Genomic DNA, 21879 nt, shown 5'->3' on the forward strand with positions numbered 1-21879 from the left:
TGAAGGGTATAAAAGGATTAAATACTGGTTTAATGTTAAAGATATTTGTAAATTCCATTACTCCTAGATAACAAGGTTTATTTTTTTCTCGCGAGATTTTGCGTGACTTTGGTGTTCTCTTGGTTACTTTCATAACAACGTATGCAAAACCGCCTTATGCCTTTTCGAATGGTTTTTGTGTGTCGGCCATTGTAAATGAGTTTTTCATTCTAAAGTGACTGAAGTTAAATTGCAATCTGAGGTTAACCGGTTCAACCCTCAACCCTTTGTCGAAGAGAAAACGTACACATTTCTGAGTAGTATTTAATAACTAAATTGACAGCCATGGTAAGTGCAATTAATTTATGAACATGATCGATGAATTTTTAAATATAATTACGCCTAAGATTACTAAGAAGTGTAGACTCAGACTGTAGTGTAGGATGTTACTCATCATCTGTGTTCATTTCTCAATTTTAGACTTTGCTTTTGCCTTTTTTTTTTACCATGAGGTGATTTTCCTACATTCATAAATAATTATTACTCTTTTGAATGTTGTATTTTAAACTTCTCCAGCAGCAATAAAATGTCAGTTACTACATACCCTTAATAATAATATATTATAATATAAATTTATAGTTTAGTATATACAACATGTAGTTTTTGTAGTTACTACTACTACTAGGAGTACTAGTTAGTCTCTACCTCCATGGTTAGTTACATTGCCCAGGCATGCCAGGGGAAGTCCTAGGCTAGACCCCCAATGGCTAGACCAAGTAACTGGGGCGCTGTATTCCTTTTTCGAAATGTTTACATTTTCTGTCATGCTAGGTACGACCGATAATGTCAAAATTCGAAAAAAGGAGTACAGCCCCCCCAGACAGAGTTACTGGGTCTACAGAAGTCCAGTCAAAAGAAATCAAATGATCATGGTTTGCCTATAAATAAATTAATTTATTAAACTGTCATCTGGTCATATTATAATAAATAAACTTAATAAAGTTTTGTAAAGTCTGTTTTCCACATGACATACATGTACAAGACTGGTCATACAATTTTGAGTAAAAAAACAGAAGAAAAAAGAGAATATATAATAATAATCATTATTCAGATAATCAACAATAATAATAATAATATAATAATAATAATGATACATTTATTATAATAATGCACCATACCGTAGGTCTACTATGTATGTACAAACTACAAAAACAAGACCCTATTCCGAGAATAGATGAAGAAAACTAAAAGACTACACGTACAAAAATAAAAAATAATCTATTATCTTAATTAAAGTTGAACAATCTCTTCCCAGGGACTTTCCCGCCTCTTTTCCCTTTGGTCATAGGCTATTTGTGTTCTTTTAGTTTTTATTTAGTTTTAGCTGAATTACTTGTTTAAAGTTTAACTAGTTTCAACTAATCAAATTGTGCCAACTCTTTTTATTAACAGGCTATGGTACGACGTAACCTGACCCATGCTCAGCAGGAGCGACAGATGATAGAGAACAGGCGCAAAGAAGACCTCCGTGAAGATCATGTCAAACGACTACACAAGGAGAAACTCTTTGAGGCAAATATGGCCAGCGAAGATCGAGTCGAAACAAAGAGATACATTCGTGAACATCAGAAACAACAGAAAGAGATGGAAATGTTGCATTTAACTACTAAGGTATAATGCTGAAGTTGAAGAAGCTCAGTTGATACTTTACCGAAAGCAAATTTGAAGCAAAGTTTCTTGCATCACAATTGGAAAAGCAGCACAGACATGTACAGACTTTTGCTGCACCAATATTTGGCATCACTTTCTTGTGAAGTAAGACTGTACTGGGCCGGGCTTAACCCTGCAGTAACCCTCTGAAGCTGAGCCCACAAAATCACCAGTTTGTTATAAACTAGTTAATTGTTCAATAACAAACTTCCCCTTTTTAGTATAGTCAATCTTGGTATTAACGCAAACAAACTGGAAAAATGTCACTTTAATGTCTGATAAACTTTGTTCATCTTGTATAGCTGGGTGAAAATTTCAGGCCTTGAAATTAATTGGAGACCATGGCCTCTGCTTCATTGGTCTTGACCTTGGTACACCTTCAAAAGTTTTCCAAAGATGAAGGGTTACCCAAGGCCAAGACATGGGGCAACAGAGGCCATGGCGTCCGTTCCTCAGTGTGATTCCTGACCTGTGTGCTGAAAACCCCTTGTGAACTTTCAGTTTGAATAATCTGTGGATGATTTAAATAACCAATTGTTATTAATATTTTTCATTTTGATCCAGACCCAGGAGATGAGAATGCAGAAGGAGGCTCAGATGGAACAAGAGGAGCGCCTAGCCAGGGCGATGGAATCATTCAAACTGGAGGAGCAGCGAGATCGCCAGATGCGTCAACAGATCAGAGAGAACTGCGTTGAGATCCGAGAGCTTGAAGCCAAACTAAAGGCTGGGTACATGAACCGTGAACGAGCTGCACAGATCGCAGAGAAGGAGGCCGTCAAGTACGAGAAAACGGTAAGCAATTTGGCAAAGGAAAGGCAACAAAGGTGCTCATAATGGAAAGGTTTTGTGTTGGTGAGAAATATGAGTTTGCACTTACTGTAAGATACAGAACCTTAGTCTTTAAGTCCTGGTTGAGATACTACCATGGGATGCTGGAATCTTGGAACGTTCCAACTCCAATTGAGGCGAATACAATGATAACAATGAAGGCAGTCTGTCCATTCTTGAATGCCACATGTACATAATATGTGTATAAGAAGTCCGGAATAGTCTGGATTACACATTAAATCACAGGAAAAGGGACATTACAAGTCAGAATCCCAGTACCTTCTCTGTCCCTTTTTGAACACATGAAACATGTGAAAAGAAAGGTTGAGTGTGTTTGCCTGTGCGTGCTACACAATGGAATGTCATGATGAATAATACTTGTCAGCCATTGGGCTGACTGAACAAAGGTGAAGACGCACGAAAGTTGCTCCGGGTTGCTCCTTATGTAAAACACTTCCTCTGTAGGCCAGTTCATTGGCTCGCCAACATGGACGTGGAAGTGTTCAATTTAAAGTTTTAATAAAGAGGTTGTACTTTAGATAGATAGATAGATAGATTATCTACAACTCTATTTACATTATTTTGTTTCCTTTGACAGGCAAGGGATGCCGAGATTTCACAGATGATGAAGCAGGAGTCCCAACGCGCTGAGGAGGAGGAACGCCGCAAGACGGAGGAGCAGTACCACGAGAAGGTCCGCTACCACCAAGAGCTGGAGAAGCAGCTTGAGGAGCAGGAGAAAAAGAGACAGGAGGACTACGAGGAGTTCCTCAAGGAGAAACTCATGATCGACGAGATCGTCCGCAAGATCCACGAGGAGGATGAGAGGTTTGTTTTGTTTGTTTGTTTTATTTCCATTCATACATTCATAGCATACAGATAAATAATGAATGTCATGGAATAGCGGTTAAGAGCACAACATTCAAACTCTGGTGTTTCTGATCAGCAGAGTGTGGGTTCAAGCCCCAGTCATGACACCTGTGTCCTTAAGCAAGACACTTATACATGATGCTTCGTTGTCGGACGTAATATAAAGCCATTGATCCCATGCGTTGTGTAACCAGTAACAAGAACGCAACTAAAAAAGACCCAGTGCACATATTGATAAGAGAAAGGGTTCGCCTCGGTGTACTTGGTTTGATCGGCTGCATATTGTGCCACAGCACTTTGTAAAACTTCACATGAGCACTGCTATGTAAAAGAAGAATGTCTCATCTCAATAGTCACTGAGCGTCACCAAGTGATATGAGCGCATTGTAAGAAGACATTATTAGTATTATTTTTATTTTTATCTGACAGAGAGCGTGAGATCTACCTAATGAAGCAGCACGCCACCAAGCGCTACATCGACGAATTCAAGCTGGCAAGAGAAGATTGGAAGAAGAAGGAGAAGGACCGTCTTGAAGAGGAGAACATGCAGATCTTGAAGTTTGCATCGATGCAGCAAGTCAGAGAGGAAGAGAGGATGGAGAATAAGAGAGCGCAGGAAGAGGCAATGGCCGCTGTCCAGAAGAATGTAAGTACAAGTCTTGTTTAAAGGCAGTGGACACTATTGGTAATTACTCAAAATAATTATAAGCATAAAACCTTTCTTGGTGACAAGTAATGGGGAGAGGTTGATGGTATAAAACATTGTGAAAAACGGCTCCCTCTGAAGTGCCATAGTTTTCGAGAAAAGAAGTAATTTTCCACGAGTTTGATCTAAAACCTCAGATTTAGAAATTGAGGTCTCGAAATCAACCATCTAAACACACAACTTCGTGTGACATGGGTGTTTTTTTCTTTCATTATTATCTCGCAAGTTAGATGACCGATTGAGCTCAAATTTTCACAGGTTTGTTATTTTATGCATATGTTGAGATACCTTAACTGTGGAGGCTAGTCTTTGACAATTACCAGTAGTGTCCACTGCCTTAAAAGGGAAGGTATATGATTGGTAATCACTCTTAAAGTTGATGGCAATTAAAAACGTTTTTGCAAGGCTTGGGTTTAGGGTGCTTGATCACTCGGACCACTCTTCATGTTTTCCATGGTTCTTTCATAGACTAAGAAGGTCACTGAAGTCGAAGGTTCAGGCACCATCACCAAGGATTTGTATGAGTTTTAATTTATCTCTCTTTACACCAAAAGACCCCAGAGTTGGCGCATGTTTTTTGTGCAGATAAAAATCTGTTCTCTTTGAGTAGCATGTACAGTTTGGTAAATAGCAGGGTACTTGTTTTTATGTGCTGCAAGGAGTGTTTTAAATCAACCAATTATTGTAATGATAATAATATTAGTAGCAAGAACTTTTTATAAAACTTTGCGCAACTTTGTTTCTCCCAATAGTTGAGCGAAGACATCGCTCACAAGCGTGCCCAGGAAGAGGAGATGACCCGGGTAAGACAAGAGCTATACCTGGAGGAGCAAGAGGAAGCAGAGAGACAGAAAGAACACGCCAAGATGGAGAAGGAGCTGCGACAGCGTCTGGACCTTCAGCAGACGTACCGGGAGCAGCTGATGCTGAAAGAGCTTAGGAGACAGGCAGAGGAACAAGAGGAAGAAGAGTTCAAGAAACAGGTCAGTTTCCTTATTTTTTAAGATGGGACTGGAAAATGTTAAGCTTGAGAGGAAGCTATGTTTCCATAGTAACAATACATAGCTAGGGATAACAACCTTTTCAGATTTTTATCTGGAACCGGATTATCTGAAGTCAGCCTGGTGAAGAAAAATAGCCACAATTTGTCCATTTATAAAAAAGTCCTGCCGTCGATTTCACCAAACTCTTCCTAACTTATGATTAATCTTAGGACTTAGGACAAGTAAAAGTCTGTATCCAAAGACATAATGTTGGACGCATTGAACCCCTCCTAAGTTAGGAGGGGTTACTCATCCTAACTCGAGATGAATTGATCCTAGCGTTTCGTCAAAGTGGCTGCTGCTCTTTGATGTATTTCTTGAAGGTGGTAATGCCATCATTTCATAATACCTCCTAAAGTTTGAATCCTAGTTGTAAGACTTTTTCGTCAGCAATGACTCTCACCCCTGCATTACATAATGCAGAGACAATAGTGTAATGGCACATTCCTAAAAAACGCCAATGCTTGTAGTGGCCTTTAAAAGAGAACACAAAATACATGAAATGTAATAGCCATGTTAAGAGCATTCTGTAACAGCTGTTTTGTAATTATGCTGTTTTGTGTATCTTAAACATAAATCAAAACAATTTGTTTCATCATTCCTTCCTATATATGATTAGAACATTATCACTCTAGATGTGAGGGTACAGATATAGAGACAAAAAGAAAAGGTGTAAATTCCACTGGTAATGAAATAAAATCTACTATTTTGAACCTTTTAAAAATCTAAAATAACAATCGCTTTTCTATTTTTTTTTTTTTTTTAAAGATGCTTGCAAAGTTTGCCGAGGATGACCGCATCGAGCAAATGAACGCCCAGAAGCGCCGCATGAAGCAGCTTGAACACAAGAGGGCGGTAGAGGCATTGATTGATGACCGACGTGCCCAGTTCGCCGCCGACAAACAGCGCGACCTGGACATACGCAAGGAGGAGGAGATGATGGAGAGATTGAGACAGCAGATCATCGAAGAGGAGAGACAGAGACTACTCAAGGAGCATGCCTCCAAGCTGCTCGGATACCTCCCCAAGGTGAGTGGAAAGAAGAAGAAATTCTGTACTTTTGCAGCTTTGCAAGAACGTGTTAGTTTAAGAGTTGTTGCAGTGGAAAAGGTTTTCAATAACACATGTTGCCCTTGTGGCTTGAAGAAATAAGTGAGATAAGATGGAGAAGTATTGGCCTAGCCCAAGAAACATACAGAATAGCTACTGTAAGTACAAAAACAGATGATGACATGAGGGCAACTAGACTAGAATTGAGTGGTCGGATTGGCATAGTGGTATCTTTCCTCGATTTTCCATCTCTAGGACCCCCGTTTGAATCACGCCGTGGCTCAATGTTTGGGTTTTCAGTCCCTACCCGACTGTGGGTTTTCCCTGGAATAATTCTCTCCCACAGTGTTTGGTGTTTTACGGCGATCACCTAAAAAGCAAAACACATTAACCCATTAATGAAAATGAATCTCTCTAACTCTTGTATTTCTTCTGGATGTTTTTGGTTCACAGGGCGTCATCAGGGATGAAAAAGACTTGGAGCTATTTGACGATGAGTTCAAGAGAAAATACACCGAGCGACAACGTGACTTCTTCTCAGACGAAGGATGGGAATAAAACCAAAATAATGGCTTTCAAAAAAATAACTTACAAGAATATTTCACAAAATTATGTCATGTTGGCATTTATATTATTAATGGGGGAAGGTAAGCAAACAATTAGGGTGAAAAGTGTTAAGGGCAAATAGGGGTGATACATTAGGTAGGCAAAAACAAATATTGCAATAGATCCCATGTATTGGTCACCGCCGATGAGGTCAAGCAGTGGAAAACATGCGCGCATGTAGGCACAGCGCACAACTCTCAGCCATTGACAAATTAACCCCAGTGGGGGCACTGTTTTGGGCTTGCGAGTTCATATGCAAGGGGTCTATTGAGTGAACTGACCTTTTCTTCAAAAGTACATGGTATTAAAATTGAACTAAACTATAAAGAATTCAAATGTATTTAAATTTTGCTGTACTATCTGACTATGGGAATAAAAGAGTCCCGCTGAATGGTCTTATACAGCCGATGGCAGGGTCACGTTCCATGAGATAAAGAACTGAGCCAATTTGCATAACCATGACCCTGTAATGTTTTAAACTGTTTAAGACCGAGTCAGTTCTCTTTTCTTCCCATTTATAAATTCTCCTTTAAGAGAGAAATAATGATGTTCGAAAATCTGTAAAACTTTTCTGTTGGAGGCCTAAGTTTTCAATTCCTGTGAAATTCTAGGGCTCCGTTTCAAGACAGGTCAGATTGCATTCGACTCTCAATAATTGTTTGTACATGTACATGTACTACCAGATTTTACACACATGTACACTGAGTATTGTATATGGTATGGATTGCGTTACGTAGAAGTGCCTGTGTAAGCTAGTGAGCTTATGGAAGTGCCTTTTGGGGGCCTTTGAAACAATGGAACAATGGATTATTTAGAAAAGGGAATAACAGAACCACAACAGCATGACCCCACAGATATGACAGACCGAATCCATAAGTTTGTGTGGGCCAACACAGGTATAGCTATGAGTGCACATTCGTAGCTCCAGTTTTGTCTTTATAAGCTATTTCAAACCGTTCTTAATGTTCACCTTTATACCAATAATACTGATAATAATAATAATAATATCGAGGTCTTAAACAGCACACAGTTCTACCAACAAGGTTCTGGCGTTTAGTACATGTACATGTGTATTACATGTACATTTATACAGAGAGAGAGGTTCTTGAAAGTTATGAATTGTGAGACCAAATTACGGAGCACCTTCTAATGGTTTACAAGGTACTACGGCGCATTTTAGCAGCCACAGTCGGGAACACTGGGGCGAACCCCTTCTCTTTTTGATAAGTGCACTGGGTTCTTTTCAAGTGTTAAACAAAACATGGGACCAAGCTTTACTTCCCATCCGAAGGACGAAGCAATGGTTAAGTGTCTTGCTTATTAAGGACACGAGTGTCACGGCTTGGGATTCGAACCCACACTCTGCTGATCAGAAACGTGTTATAATTCGGTGCTCTAAACCGCTCCGCCACGACACTTCCACAAAGACTTCCTAAAATAAACATGGGCATTTTCGAATACTAAATTCACAATGTGCCTCTGTATAAAAAAAAAAGTTTAATCAAGGATGTTAAGAGAGTTATTTTTCATCAGATATTGTTGAGTACATGTATTTATTTTGACGTATTTTGTATTAATGTGGTATAATCTGTATTCTTTAGAATTTATAATGTATATTAACTGATATGTCTGTGCAAGTGTACTTTGATTTGATTATATTAAAGGCAGTAGACACTATTGGTGTCAAAGCCTAGCCTTCACAGTTGGTGCATCTCAACATATGCAAAAAGTAACAAACCAGTGAAAATTTGAGCTCAATTGGTCATCGAATTTGGAAGATAATAATGAAAGAATAAAACACCCATGTCACACGAAGTTGTATGCGTTTAGATGGTCCACTGCTATTAATGGTTGGTACCCGGTTAGCTTTTGTGAAGTTCAAGGGTTATAGAAACAATAACGTACTTTCTGTAACTTCAAGATTGAAAAGGATTTGTATCAAGGGAATAATGTTTTGCTTCCAGCCTTGGAAGTGATCATGTGTATACTGACTCTGTTTCACTGGGCCCAATTTCATGGCTCTGCTTATCGTAAGCACAGCATCGGCGCTTACGGAATCAGGGAAATCTGTGCTTACGGCAAGCGTATTTCACAGGTTAGCTGCGAATTTTAGCTCCTGCGCGTGCGCGTACTCCACGTTACTAAGCATTCTACGCTTACAAGGCTAGCGCAGAAATTCGGCGCTTGCACGTAAGCGGGGAATCGTGATCATAAGCATAGAATTCGGCGGTAAGCAGAGCCATGAAATTGGGCCCTGGTCTTGGCATTGGTGCCTCATAAGTTTCAAAGTGGACATTAACAACAAAAGGTGCAAACGAGAAATCCATCCATAGCAACAGCATTGTACATAAATATTAAAACCTCAATACATGTGTACAATATTTCCTCAGTTCTTCCTTTAAAGCACAAAAAGTGTTCATTTGTAAATATTTTGCTGATAGTAAATAAAGGTAAAAGAACATAATTCAGTACAGTTATAAATGATTCTACTGTCTGGTTATTTCCCTTCTGTGAAGATAAGACATGTGGAATGGTGTCTCCCCCTGAGTTTGTCTTGATTGTGTTCTGGTAATCTTATTAATTCTTTAAGGGGGGTAGGGGTTGGGGTATACATGTACTTCTGTAGAGAGAATTTTTTTATACTAATGACATTTTGGGGGAGGATCAGCCTTTGCCACATAGACCTATCAGGCATAGCATACACATAAACTTCAATTCCTGACAGAATGACTAAAGATTTTGATATAATGTACAGGTACTGCAGGTATGCGCGTCTAAACGCGTACATCAATGATGCACACAGCGTTCCTGGTTTGATTTTTATGGCACACGCACGCTCACAGACGCCATGGTATGGGCATGGTAACGTCATATTCAATACGGTCTATTGACTGGAATATCACCCTGTAGTTTAGACAGTTAGTACACACCTATAGGTGTGTAAGACTATAAAGACAGGGGGGCAGTATATATAGTCTTACAGACACAATGATTTCATTGGATAAATGTGTTGTGATGCAAGCTTTTTGTATCTGCATCATGATTGGTCCGGAGTTTCGACCATTTGCATAATATGGTTACGTTAAACAATCCCACACCAGTTTACCAAGAATATTTCTTGAAATAAACGTACACATCAGTACAACAGAACACCTGACATGCCTGAAGCAAACACAGCCGTGTGTTTAAATAATTAAAAAGTATTCAAAATAGAAATACATGTACTTGTACTTGTATGTACCACAGTGATCTAAAAACTCACTTGTGCACTATTGACCTCTTGCACGCGCAGTGCATTTACACATGCCACTATCCTGTCCTCCATTAAGAAGGAAAAAGGTACACAAAGAACTCGACCCCCAAATTTGTGGAAATGGCAGAAGTGCGTTCCGCATCTGCAAGGGATCGGAACATGCCCTTTATTTTATTGAAGTTTAATGCTGCTGTATACTGCACATGTACTTGTAAATACATGTACTCTCGGTTCAACTGACCAACTTACCTTTTTTGAAAAAAGGAACATTGTTATTACAGGACGGCAAAACAAAGGAACACAAAGCAGAAATTAGATTCGCGACTTTAAAACATACTCTTTATAGGCAGAACCTCTTAATAAAAGTGCTCTATAAAAACGAGGGTTGACTGTAAAGAAATCCCATGCAAGTTGAGGTTTACACTGCAACGGTTATCTTTTCAGAAATTGCAAACATAAATTTTAGAAACAATGACTGCAGTCAAGGCATACATGTACATGTTCAAAGCAGAATTCCTAAACTTTATTTTGGTCACAACTTCAACTTTAACATAGTTTTATGGCCCTACGGTGTGTTGTAACCATATAATTGCATTATAAACAGGGTCGATTTAGATGAACATTTCAATAACCTGTCTTTAATCTACCCTGGATACTGTTAGGATGAATACAAACTTGGCCAACTCTGCTGATAACATTTTCCTCTCAGCAAATACAAGATTCCTTGTGATAATCTTAACACGGGCACCCTTACTTACATGTAAACCTTCCTTAATTTAGTCAAAAAGAAGGGGGGAAGAAGAACAAAAACAACCCAACTGCCAGCCCTTTAGTTCTCCTCTTGGTTGAAGTTCCAATTCTTATTACGTTCCAAGACTCAAGTACAAGCTGACACTTTTCAAAATCCAGGCCCGGACTTCCAATGATACATGTATGACTACTCATGTATGTAAGGGTTCAGGAAAAAAGCATCCTTTGATGAGAAACTTCTAGAAGTATCTTTTCCAGCATTTAGCAAAGCTCCTAAACCTCCCTAGATTGTTGAGTCATCATCAGTTTGCTTTCGGTTGAGCCTTCAGCTTCTCACTGTCCCCCTGTGACTCCAGTTCACTCTCGTAGGCCTCGGGTTTGACCTTAAACGCCCGTCTATTTGCAATAGGATTCATCTAGCCATAGGACCATACGAGGAGCTGCTTGCAACAGTAAAGAAGAGGAAACTGAGGTGGTATGGTCACATCACCCGGTCAGGCAGTGGACACTATTGGTAATTCCTCAAAATAATTATTAGCATAAAACCTTTCTTGGTGACGAGTAATAGGGAGAGGTTGATGGTATAAAACATTGTGAGAAACAGCTCCCTCCGAAGTGTGGTAGTTTTCGAGAAAGAAGTAATTTTCCACGAATTTGATTTCGAGACCTCAGATTTAGAACTTGAGGTCTCGAAATCAACCATCTAAACGCACACAACTTCGTGTGACAAGGGTGTTTCAATCACAAGTTCAATCACCGATTGAACTCAAGTTTTCACGGATTGTTATTTTATGCATATATGTTGAGATACACCAACTGTGAAGGCTAGTCTTTGACAATTACCAATAGTGTCCACTGCCTTTAAAAGGAAGACAAAGGAAACGATGAGAAGACCAAAACCAGGGCCCAATTTCATGGCTCTGCTTACCGCCGAATTCTGCGCTTACGATCACGATTCCCCGCTTACGTGCAAGCGCCGAATTTCTGCGCTAGCCTTGTAAGCGTAGAATGCCTAGTTACGTGAAGTACGCACGCGCAGAAGCCAAAATTCGCCGCTAACCCGTGAAATACGCTTGCCGTAAGCACAGAATTCCCTACTTCCGTAAGTGTCGATTCTGTGCTTACGGTAAGCAGAGCCATGAAATTGGGCCCAGGAGTGGACAGGGCCTGACATTCAGCACATCGCACAGATTAGCAGAGGACCGCATTGGATGGCGCACAATCGTCAATAAGTCAGCTGTGATGTCCCTCTTGCCCTACACTTTCAACAAGGTTACAGGACTAAGTACATGTTAAGTACAAGTACATTTGCAAAGGGAATATTTTTGACTGGGTCAAATATCTTTGAAAGCATTTAGCCAAACTTTTAAACGTCCCCAACTCATCGAGTTGCCGTCAGTTTGCTTTTGGTTGAGTCTTCCGCTTCTTACTTTCCACCTGGGATTCCAGTTCACTCTCGTAAGCCTCACGTATGACCTTAAACGCCCGTTTATTTGCGTAGGGAATGTTTGTGATGGGGTCCAGGTACATAGCACGTTGTCTGGTCACAGGACACAGCTGTTTCGAAGGCGGACGATTCTTGTTCTTAGGGAAGTACTTTTTGAAGATTGCCTCCTCGCTGAAGGTGATGAAATTTCTGGAGCAACGCTGTGTGGGCGGTGGTGGATGGATGTCCGTACTGTGGGAAAAGACAAACAAAATGTAAATCAGTATTAACCACTTACAAAACAGATGTAACTGTAACACATACACTTTGTAAACATTACATACTATCGCAAAACACACACAGAAACTCAAATGCCAGTTTATCAGATCCTTTGATGTGTGCTACATACATGACATAAGACATTTTGCACATTATTGTGTCCTCCAAAGCAAACTGGTTAAGACCTTACCTTACTAAAGTACTGTCGTCTCTGCTTTGTCTCAACGTATCCCTTACAATCTCAGGCATTAGCATCGAGTGAAATCGGATAAACGGACCCTTAACAGTTTGCTTGTGAAACTTGCTCTTCTTCTTTTCTGCTTCCATTTTGCGGTAATTCTCTGCAAGCATAAAAGAACAGATGAATGTGTTTATAAACTGCATAAACAACATTGCTCATTGTCAAAGACCAGACTCCCCACTTCATATAGCTGTTTCATTTGTGGAACAACTTAATTTGTTAAGTAATGTACATTACATATAACAAATAAAATTAGCTATTTGATTATTTGATTCGCTGACGTAACGACCCTAGCAAAGATATTTCTTAAAGAAAGACTCTGCTAAGATGAAAATGTCAGGCCATTACAGGAAAACGTTGCCTAGGATCGGACAAGTTGGTCTATAAAAAGCGTTTGAAACCGTTTTTTTTTTAAATGCATATGGTTAGAAAGATGTTTTAAAAGTAGAATATAATTATCCACACAAGTGTCACTCGAAATTGCATGGTTTTCATTATACGTCACGAACTAACACGGTCGCCCATTTATGGGAGTCAAAAATTTGACTCCCATGAATGGCCGACCGTGTTAGTAGACGAGGTAAAAAGAAAACCACGCAATTTCGAAGCACATTTTGTGTAGATCATTGTATTCTACTTTGTCAACATCTTTCCAACCATGCCGATTGTATAACAAACTGTTGAAGAACGCTTTTCATGGAACAACTGGACCGATCCAAAGCAACATGTCCTTTAATCAGTTCGTATAATTATTGACGAGAAACAAAAATTATGAGCAGCAAAATAATATTTTTTGTTACGAATATAAACACCTGGTCATAAACTATATAACACAACAATCTAATGAGACAGTATAAAGGTAATAATTAACAAGAGAATAACAGCAAATTCAATCATTTTTAGAAAGATTCAAAATACAAAAAAAGTTATATCTATTTGTTTTCTAATATGAAAACACAGTCATAAACTATACATGTAACACCACAATCTAATGAGACAGCATAATTGGGGATAAATAACAAGAGAATTTACAGCAAGTTAAATCTTTTTTAGTACGCTTCAAAATATACAAAACATTTAATAAAAATGGCAACAAATTAATTATGATCAGCCATCTTTAATTTTGTTGATGAACACGCTCCAAAATAAAGGTGTACACATGATACAAGCAATGGCAACACAAACTTATAAAAATACATGTAAGAAAGAAGGAAATTATGACTAGCTCAACATTAGTCAACAGGGACAAATAATTATATGACATTGCACAAAATAACAAAATTATATCAGCACGGTAGGTGTGCTGTGACAAAGTTTTTGATCAACACATTTACTCCAACCTTCAACGGTTTTGAATGAGCGACATTCATTCACTCATTAATGGTTTGTTATACAAATTCACAAATCGCAGCATCAGCCGAACTGCAAGTAAGTTTACAATAAAAGAATTAAAATATTTAAAAAAGCAAAATCACACTAGAAAAACAGCAATGAGTTTACAACAAACCAAAACTCAATTACTGAGAAAAATAGCACAAAGGAAAGCATCTTTTTAATCAGTATGCATAAACAAATTCATTAAAAAGAAACAAAGCAATCAACTATTGTTAAAATGATTGAGAGACATCACTAGGACAATAAAACAAGCTAAATTGAGACGGGCCAGACACACTGCCCGTACAGATGGGCAACAATAATAATGGATTGGCAACCAAGGACAGGGAAAAGGAAAAGAAGTAAATGTAGACAGAGAAGAAGATGGAGAGATGACATCAGGGTATATGCAGAAACAACATGGACCAGAACTGCAAGAAATAGGCAGGACTCACGTAACGATATAAGATTCTCCTCCTCAGTCACCCTGGCTTCATCCAGCAGCTCCTCTTGTGTCAATCTCCGAACCTCAGGCCTGCTGCGATTAGCAAGCGATATGCGATTGATCTCCGCCCGCTCTTCCCTTTCCTTCAGCCGTATCTGGAACTCTGTTCCCTTCATGACGGTGGACCGGCGACTCGATTTGCGCACTGATAATCAAAATAGAACAAAAGATTTGAGAAGAGGAATAATCATTCAACCATGGTGTAACAAAACAATTGTAGCACGCTGTGATTTGGGGTCCATGGGTTTTGTACACCCTTGGGTAAAAACGGGGCACTCGGCTTCGCCTCTGGTGCCATTTTCCCCATCGGGTGTACAAAACGCCATGGGCCCTGTCACAGCCAGCAACAATTGTATATTGTTAATACCTCTGTACAAATTGTGAAGTTTGATTGGTCGAGAACCAATCACGTGACATGCAACAAAAACGCATGTTACATGGCTCGGGGGTCGGGTAACATGAAAAGTGATGTACACCGGTGTACATCACCTTGATCATTCCCAGTGTTGGTTGATTTTCAGCGCTGTGTACGAAACATCCGCGGGTTCGAGGGAACAGTAAGGAATTAATTCTTGTTCATCTGCTTATTAAACAATGAACATAGTAATGTTTGAAGATTACAACAGAACTTGGAGAAGAGGAATATTAATGTTACCAAAGTATAACAAAACCCATTGGGGTCCATGGGTTTTGTACACCCTCTGGGGAAAATGGCACACTCGGCTTCCCCCCTCGGGTGTACAAAACACCACGGACCCCGTCACAGCGTGCAACAAATGTATGATGTCAACTTGTGCATGAATGCTAAAGGGTTTAAAAAAAGGGGTAACTTTTTAAATCTCCTTACAATTTCCATCATCAAGAATATTGCTCTGTTCGTTAGACACAGCTACAGCTGAAGCTGTTGTCTGCTGCTTTGGTGCTTTTTCTTTCTCTTTGGGTTTGACAGGTTGCCGCGGCGGATGGGTTGTTTTCTTGGCAGCGGGTTTGGTGACTGGTTCCTGAAGACAGAATGAACAATGAAATTTGACATTTGTTTATTACACTTAGAATAGAGGTGCCACATAAAAAACTGACTGCTAAAGTATACAAATACATGTATGTCACTCCAACGCGTCACCGTGGTCACCTGGTTAGACTGCGCCAGACTTGCAATGAATCCTACAAGCTAATCGCTGATTTCACAATAACTAGAATATTTAATAAGTATCGTTGTCTAGTTACTGAATCACGATCTCTTGATATGTGCATTTCATAATCACAGACTACAGACTAAACCAGTGTTTGTATGAGAGAGATTGGCTGTTGCCAGCTTCGTGTTTACATCACTTGTAGGAGATTGTTGAATTCCCAAACAAACCAACTCTCAAGTGGAGACTCGCCTCTTTCTCGTCTTTTGGGCTATAATGTAGATACAGGATGGTTTATTTATAACTGGAGGGATCCTTGTTGAGGTCTTTTACACAATGGAAAAATGTAATAATAATAAAAATAATGAACGGCACTTACATAGCGCTTCACACAACAGTCCCGAAGCGCTTTACAAAAATTAATGAGTAAACAGGTAAGTTTTCAGCAGATGTTCGGAGCAGTTCTGACATGTCTGATGTTGTGCGGTAAGTTGTTCCAGAGTGAGGGTGACGAAAATGAGAACGAGCGGTGGCCATAAGACTTTGTGCGACTGATGTATGGGACACTACAAAGTTTGTCTTTGTTGAACTTGGACCCCACAGAGTAATTCTTTAGAAGAGGGAATAATAGGCAAACAATGGCAGGAACCCACAAACTCAGATCTAAAAACGGCTTATTAGCTCGATGGGGTAATTTATAGAAAGCTTTTTAAGCACAAGGCTGGTTATAATTGTACCTTGTAAGCTTTTGTGAGTGTTCTTCGCTGTCTTTTCGGCTCCTTGCCTTCATCGTCACTCATTAGTTCATCATCCTCCGATACGCTGATGTCACTGTCTGTCGCATCGGAATCACTATCCTCACTGGAATATTCATCATCACCGGAATGCTAAACACAAAGGAACAGGTGGATTACAAAAAAAAAGAATAAAGCGTTTATCTTTTCATCAAAGATCAGAATTTCAATGGATTTTCCTTTTAATGCCACATCCAAAAGCATCAATAAGAAAATGATATGAATAAGTTCATGCACATGTAATGTAACGTACTGGCAGTGTCGTGGCCGAGCGGTTGAGAAACCGAATTCAAACTCTGGTGTTTCTGATCAGCAGAGTGTGGGTTCGATTCCCCAGCCGTGACACTTGTGCTCTTAAGCAAGACACATAACCATTGCTTCGTCATTCGGATGGGACGTAAAGCCGTTGGTCCCATGTGTTGTGTAAACTCATGTAAAAAAAAACAGTGCACTTATCGAAAAGAGAAGGGGTTCGCCCCTGTGTTCCTGGCTGGATTGGCAGCATTATTGCGTCACAGCACCTTGTAACCATTACATGGTGCTTAAGGATAAGGTCTTATATCTCAAAATTTGCCCCACTCCTTGCAGTAATAATACCTGGCGCTTTGTATCCTTTGGCAAAAGGCGCGTTATATATACAGTTATTATTATTATTATTATTATTATTATTATAAGTTGAACACCATCCAGGTTTAGGTGAAGCCAAAGCTTTTTTGTCCAAAACAGCGTTCTCCTCAACGGATGCTCTGAACTAGCCAGCAGGACCACTTGGAGTGTATTATGACAGGTGTTTTCAAAGTGTTTTTTTTTTACTGTGTTTCGAAGTGCATTTGGCCAGCAGACCACTGTTAAGTGTGAGAGCGCTGGATTTACAGGATTTTCAATAATAAAAATTCCAGTTTTACCTCCTCAAATCCACCGTAAGTCGTCTTATAGAAGTCATCTTGCTCTTCTTCTTGCAGCATACGTGACATGCGATTGCCTGCATTGAATCTCTTGTCTCTAGTCAGAGCTAGAGCCATGATAAAAACAGGGGCCTCTCGCTGGGTTTCTTGAGGGTTAGAGTTCAAGCAACCTCCTCGTTGAAGAATGGTACTGAGATGTTTAGTTTGCTGTTGTCAGACCTGGGCAACAAAATCAAAATAATTCAGCAGGGCATTAATACTTCTTCTCTATTTCCATCATACATGTCAGAGTTTAAAGGGTGTGCATAAAATGAGTAATGTTCACAATTTGCACAAAACTTTGTGTAATAAAGATAGTTGATAAAAGGGTGGGAAACTTTGAAATATTTTTGCTTGAAATGTAATCTTTTTTAGAGAAATGAGTACATCTGAAAGCAATTAAGATCAAAAATATTTTTGATCTTGAAAGTCCAAAACTCTGTCCTACTACTTGCCGTCAACTCGCCGTCAACATACTTGTGCCGTCAACTCGCCGTCAACTCAACCATTACAAACACCTCAAATGGCAGGTTTAAGTCTTGACCAAAGATGTCAGCGATCAGTTTATACGAATCGAAGCGCAGCACATAATACACTATGCGGTACAATTGTTGGCCGAGCAGTAACACACATACATGTACAGTAGATGGGGACTCCCAAATTAAGCTAAGAATTTATCATTTTTAACAATTCTTTTAGATTGCGGAGTGGATTCTCTGGTTGCCCCCCCCCCCCCCCAGACAGTGAGATATCAAAGAACACATAACATAGGATAGAGCCTAATTTTGGTGAGATAAAAAAAAAAAAAAAAAAAAAAGAGATTTATGATTCCAAAATTCATTGAACCATCATCGACATCGTTTTACGCAGGATACACCTTTTTATGTATTATGATGACTATGTTACGGGAGATGATAGCCGGACAAAACCGAAATAGATATAGGTCTTTAACCGGAGTACCTTACTCCTTAGTCCTAGCTACCAATCCTATTTCTACCCTAGTGTAGACATGCTAGATACTGATAGTGATAGAACTATTTTGGTTTCGTCCACTATCGTCATGTGATCATCTCCCGTTTCGTCCGCTATTGTTTCCCGTTACGAATTACACAAGCTTATGAGTCAACTCGGTCCCAAGTCAACTCGGTCCCAGTCAACTCGGTCCCAAGTCAACTCGGTCCCAAGTCAACTCGGTCCCAAGTCAACTCGGTCCCAAGTCAACTCGGTCCCAAGTCAACTCGGTCCGTATGGTTGACGGGAAGTAATTGTATGTTTTCTTTGAATTGGAAAAAAATATGTCCTTTGACTTTGTACGTGAAACGGGATAGATAGTGTGCACCGTTGTTCGGGGTATAATATTCGATTCCTTCAAAACCCATTTGTTTCTGTATTCAACATTGAAAATTACCGATTGAAAATTACCGATTGTGTTGGCCAATAAATTTCAACAACAAAAAATGTCTTCAAATGTCTCTTTGCTTTCAACCAGAGTATTGTTTTCTGTATGGCTCTCAACAATTCATTAATTGACAAACATTAATATTGAATCCTCTTTAATTTCTTTTCCAGTAACTTACTTTTAAAATTAAATAATATAAAAACAGTACGAATTACATAATTATTACAAAATTAAGAAAGGAAATTAATGTTTGGTTAAATTATGAAGAAATCATTCAAACCAACTTATAAGAATGATAAATAGTTTCAAAAAACTACTAAGTAAAAAACTAAAACTATTAAGGAAATTAATGTTTGGTCGAAAGTAAAAAATGAATATAATATTGTTCAAATAACTTGAGTGCAAAGCTTCCCTGTCTTGGGACCGAGTTGACTTGGGAGCGAGTTGACTTGGGACCGAGTTGACTTGGGACCGAGTTGACTGGGACCGAGTTGGCTTGGGACCGAGTTGACTGAGACCGAGTTGGCTTGGGACTGAGTTGACCGGTACCTAGCCCCATAAATCGGTCCAATCCACTCCGTATCCTTGGCCCCAGCACCACTGATATCAAAACCTTTCGCTTCCTTGAAAAACCATCTGCAACGTTCTGCATCATGAAACTTACCGATCTAATGCTTCAGAAGTTGCAGATAGCACTACACTTGGAATTGTTCAAATTTTGCGTGTGAATTTTCTCAACTAACGGGGTCATTCCGTGTCAAATCAACCAGTTTTCAGAAAAGTTCCCAGGTGACCCTCTAAGATTTTGACGAAACTTCATCAGAATGATTGGATGTGGCTCAAATGAACACATACAAAAAAGCTAAGTCATACTCCATGTCGTTTTCGAGATATGACCCATTGAAATTTGGTCAAGGCGGCCATTTTGTGCTCGCGCAAGACGCGAAAAGTGATTTTTGTGATAATTTCCAACTTTGAAAGCTCATCATTTAGTTATTGTACCAGGTCGAGAGCTCAAACTTGGTATTCCATCTTACTTCTTGCCAAATTTCATGAATCTGCACTCAATTTAAGAGTATCTCCTTTAATTTTCTAGTTATGGTCACCTAAAGTAGGCACTTTAATCAGCCGAAAGTGTTTTTTGTGATAATTGGGGTCACCCTGTGCCCACATGAGGGGTCAAATGAAACCTATATTCCCTAGTTATTATCTATGGGTGCATGTCTTTACCCATAAGCAATTATAAGCTCACCAATGCATTCATTCAGAAATAGCATGGACCCAAAGTTGGTTCCAGCCAGAAAAAGGTCAAAAAGACCCCGCCCGTCTTGACCCCGGTTGACCCCGCGATCAATTGAAACATTTTTTGAAATTGATACCAGTTAAACATATATATTATATCTACTTATATACCAATTTTCAGCTTTGGCACTCAACTCCTTCATGGTGTGGTGGCAATTTGAATATTATATGTTTTCAAAGTCGGAAATTATCACAAAAAACACATTTTGCGACTCGCGCGCGCACAAAATGGCCGCCTCGACCAAATTTCAAAGGATCATATCTCGAAAACGACATGGAGTATGACTTAGCTTTTTTGTATGTGTTCATTTGAGCCACATCCAATCATTCTGATGAAGTTTCATCAAAATCTGAGGGGGTCACCTGGGGACCACTGGTTGATTTGACATGGAATGACCCAACGCTCTTTTACCGCTAATGCCGATATGCCGATTGTCCCCCGACCGTGCGCAGATGTTTTTCCCAGGACAAACGTGTAGAACCATCTGCATGCACACGTTCGTCCTGGGAAGAAAAGATACCCAATCTGCGCTTCGTGTACAAGCATACGGACACGCATCTGGGAACTATTCTTCGTAGTTCCCAGACGCGTGTCCATATGTTTGTACACGAAGCGCGGATTTGGTATCTTTTCTTCCCAGGACGAACGTGTGCATGCAGATAATTCTACACGTTTGTCCTGGGAAAAAAATCTGCGCACGGTCGGGGGACAATCGGCATCGCGGCATTAGCGGTAAAAGAGCGGTAGTTCTAGTTGAGAAAATTCACACTCAATCAAAATTCACTTGTTTTTTACTCAAAATCTGTGATACCTATTTGAACAATTCCAAGTGTAGTGCTATCTGCGGTAACCGGTACCGTACCCTTACACACGAACCGTGACGGTGTAAATTACACGATTCGTCAGTTCATGAGGATGAGTTCGTTCATGGAGGTAGACCTCCTCCGGCCTCCATGATGATGGTTCGTTCGTGTGCTACACAAATTTAATCTATCCCAGCAGTTATTGTCAAAAGTTAACATGAAACACTATTAAAGTTTTATTATTATTAAGAAGAAAGGAAAAGTACAAAGTGTATACTTACTAAGCTTAATACTTACTACTAAACACCATGCAAAACAGCATGCATTTTCACTTGAATGAAAAGGAAATTGGGGTCCACACTTTTTCATCCAGAAATGCAATCTCTGCTGCTGGCTATTGAGGGCGCACAACAAACACAAACAGAGGGCGCGCGTTGAAAAACGACTCCCATGAAACCCGACTTGAACCAAGTCTACAGGTGATGGACCGACGTGCACTGTCCCAGCACGATGGTCCCAAGCAGTAGTCTTCGCCAAATCATGCCATTGCCAAATCATGGGCTCGACCTCCTAAGACAAAATTATGGTGGTAAATAGACTCCCCCCCCTTAAGAAGAATAAAGACAATCATGGCTCTAGGAAAAGTCTTGTTTAATTTTTACTCCAACACAGTCTTCGCTATTATTCGCTTGTGAGTTGCTCGAAACAAGCCTACCCAAAACAGCCACGCAACCGTTTTTTGTCTGAACTGAAATAGCGCCCAATTATAAATGGGGCATGAAATAGCGAGTTTGCCAAATTAGTATCACCCCATTGTGGACAGATAAAAACTATTTTCAGTGATTGCACAGAAAATGTTAAATATTAAATTACTATGGGGGTT

At 39.6% G+C, this 21879-nt stretch overlaps 2 protein-coding genes across 3 annotated transcripts; one reads left to right on the forward strand and one right to left on the reverse strand.

Moving 5' to 3' along the window:
• Positions 1-133: 133 nt before the first annotated feature.
• LOC117287934 (meiosis-specific nuclear structural protein 1-like) lies at positions 134-8059 on the forward strand. Its single transcript, XM_033768570.1, has 8 exons — positions 134-327; positions 1432-1650; positions 2254-2484; positions 3119-3348; positions 3820-4036; positions 4849-5079; positions 5908-6168; positions 6643-8059. Exons 1-8 carry the CDS (start codon positions 325-327, stop codon positions 6745-6747), a joined length of 1497 nt encoding a protein of 498 aa, XP_033624461.1. The 5' UTR covers positions 134-324; the 3' UTR covers positions 6748-8059.
• Positions 8060-12126: 4067 nt separating this feature from the next.
• On the reverse strand, positions 12127-21377 carry LOC117287936 (vacuolar protein sorting-associated protein 72 homolog). 2 transcript variants are annotated; one of them, XM_033768571.1, is made up of 7 exons: positions 21294-21377; positions 17453-17671; positions 16491-16640; positions 15471-15624; positions 14574-14768; positions 12694-12844; positions 12127-12476 (listed from the first exon to the last, which is right to left on the reverse strand). In XM_033768571.1, exons 2-7 carry the CDS (start codon positions 17567-17569, stop codon positions 12194-12196), a joined length of 1050 nt encoding a protein of 349 aa, XP_033624462.1. In that variant the 5' UTR covers positions 17570-17671; positions 21294-21377; the 3' UTR covers positions 12127-12193. The 2 variants fall into 2 exon arrangements, with proteins under 2 accessions (XP_033624462.1, XP_033624463.1); XM_033768572.1 differs by having other exon boundaries at positions 21278-21377.
• Between the last annotated feature and the right edge of the window lie 502 nt (positions 21378-21879).

Source organism: Asterias rubens, chromosome 3 (genome assembly GCF_902459465.1).
Source record: "Asterias rubens chromosome 3, eAstRub1.3, whole genome shotgun sequence".
Lineage (NCBI taxonomy): Eukaryota > Metazoa > Echinodermata > Asteroidea > Forcipulatida > Asteriidae > Asterias > Asterias rubens.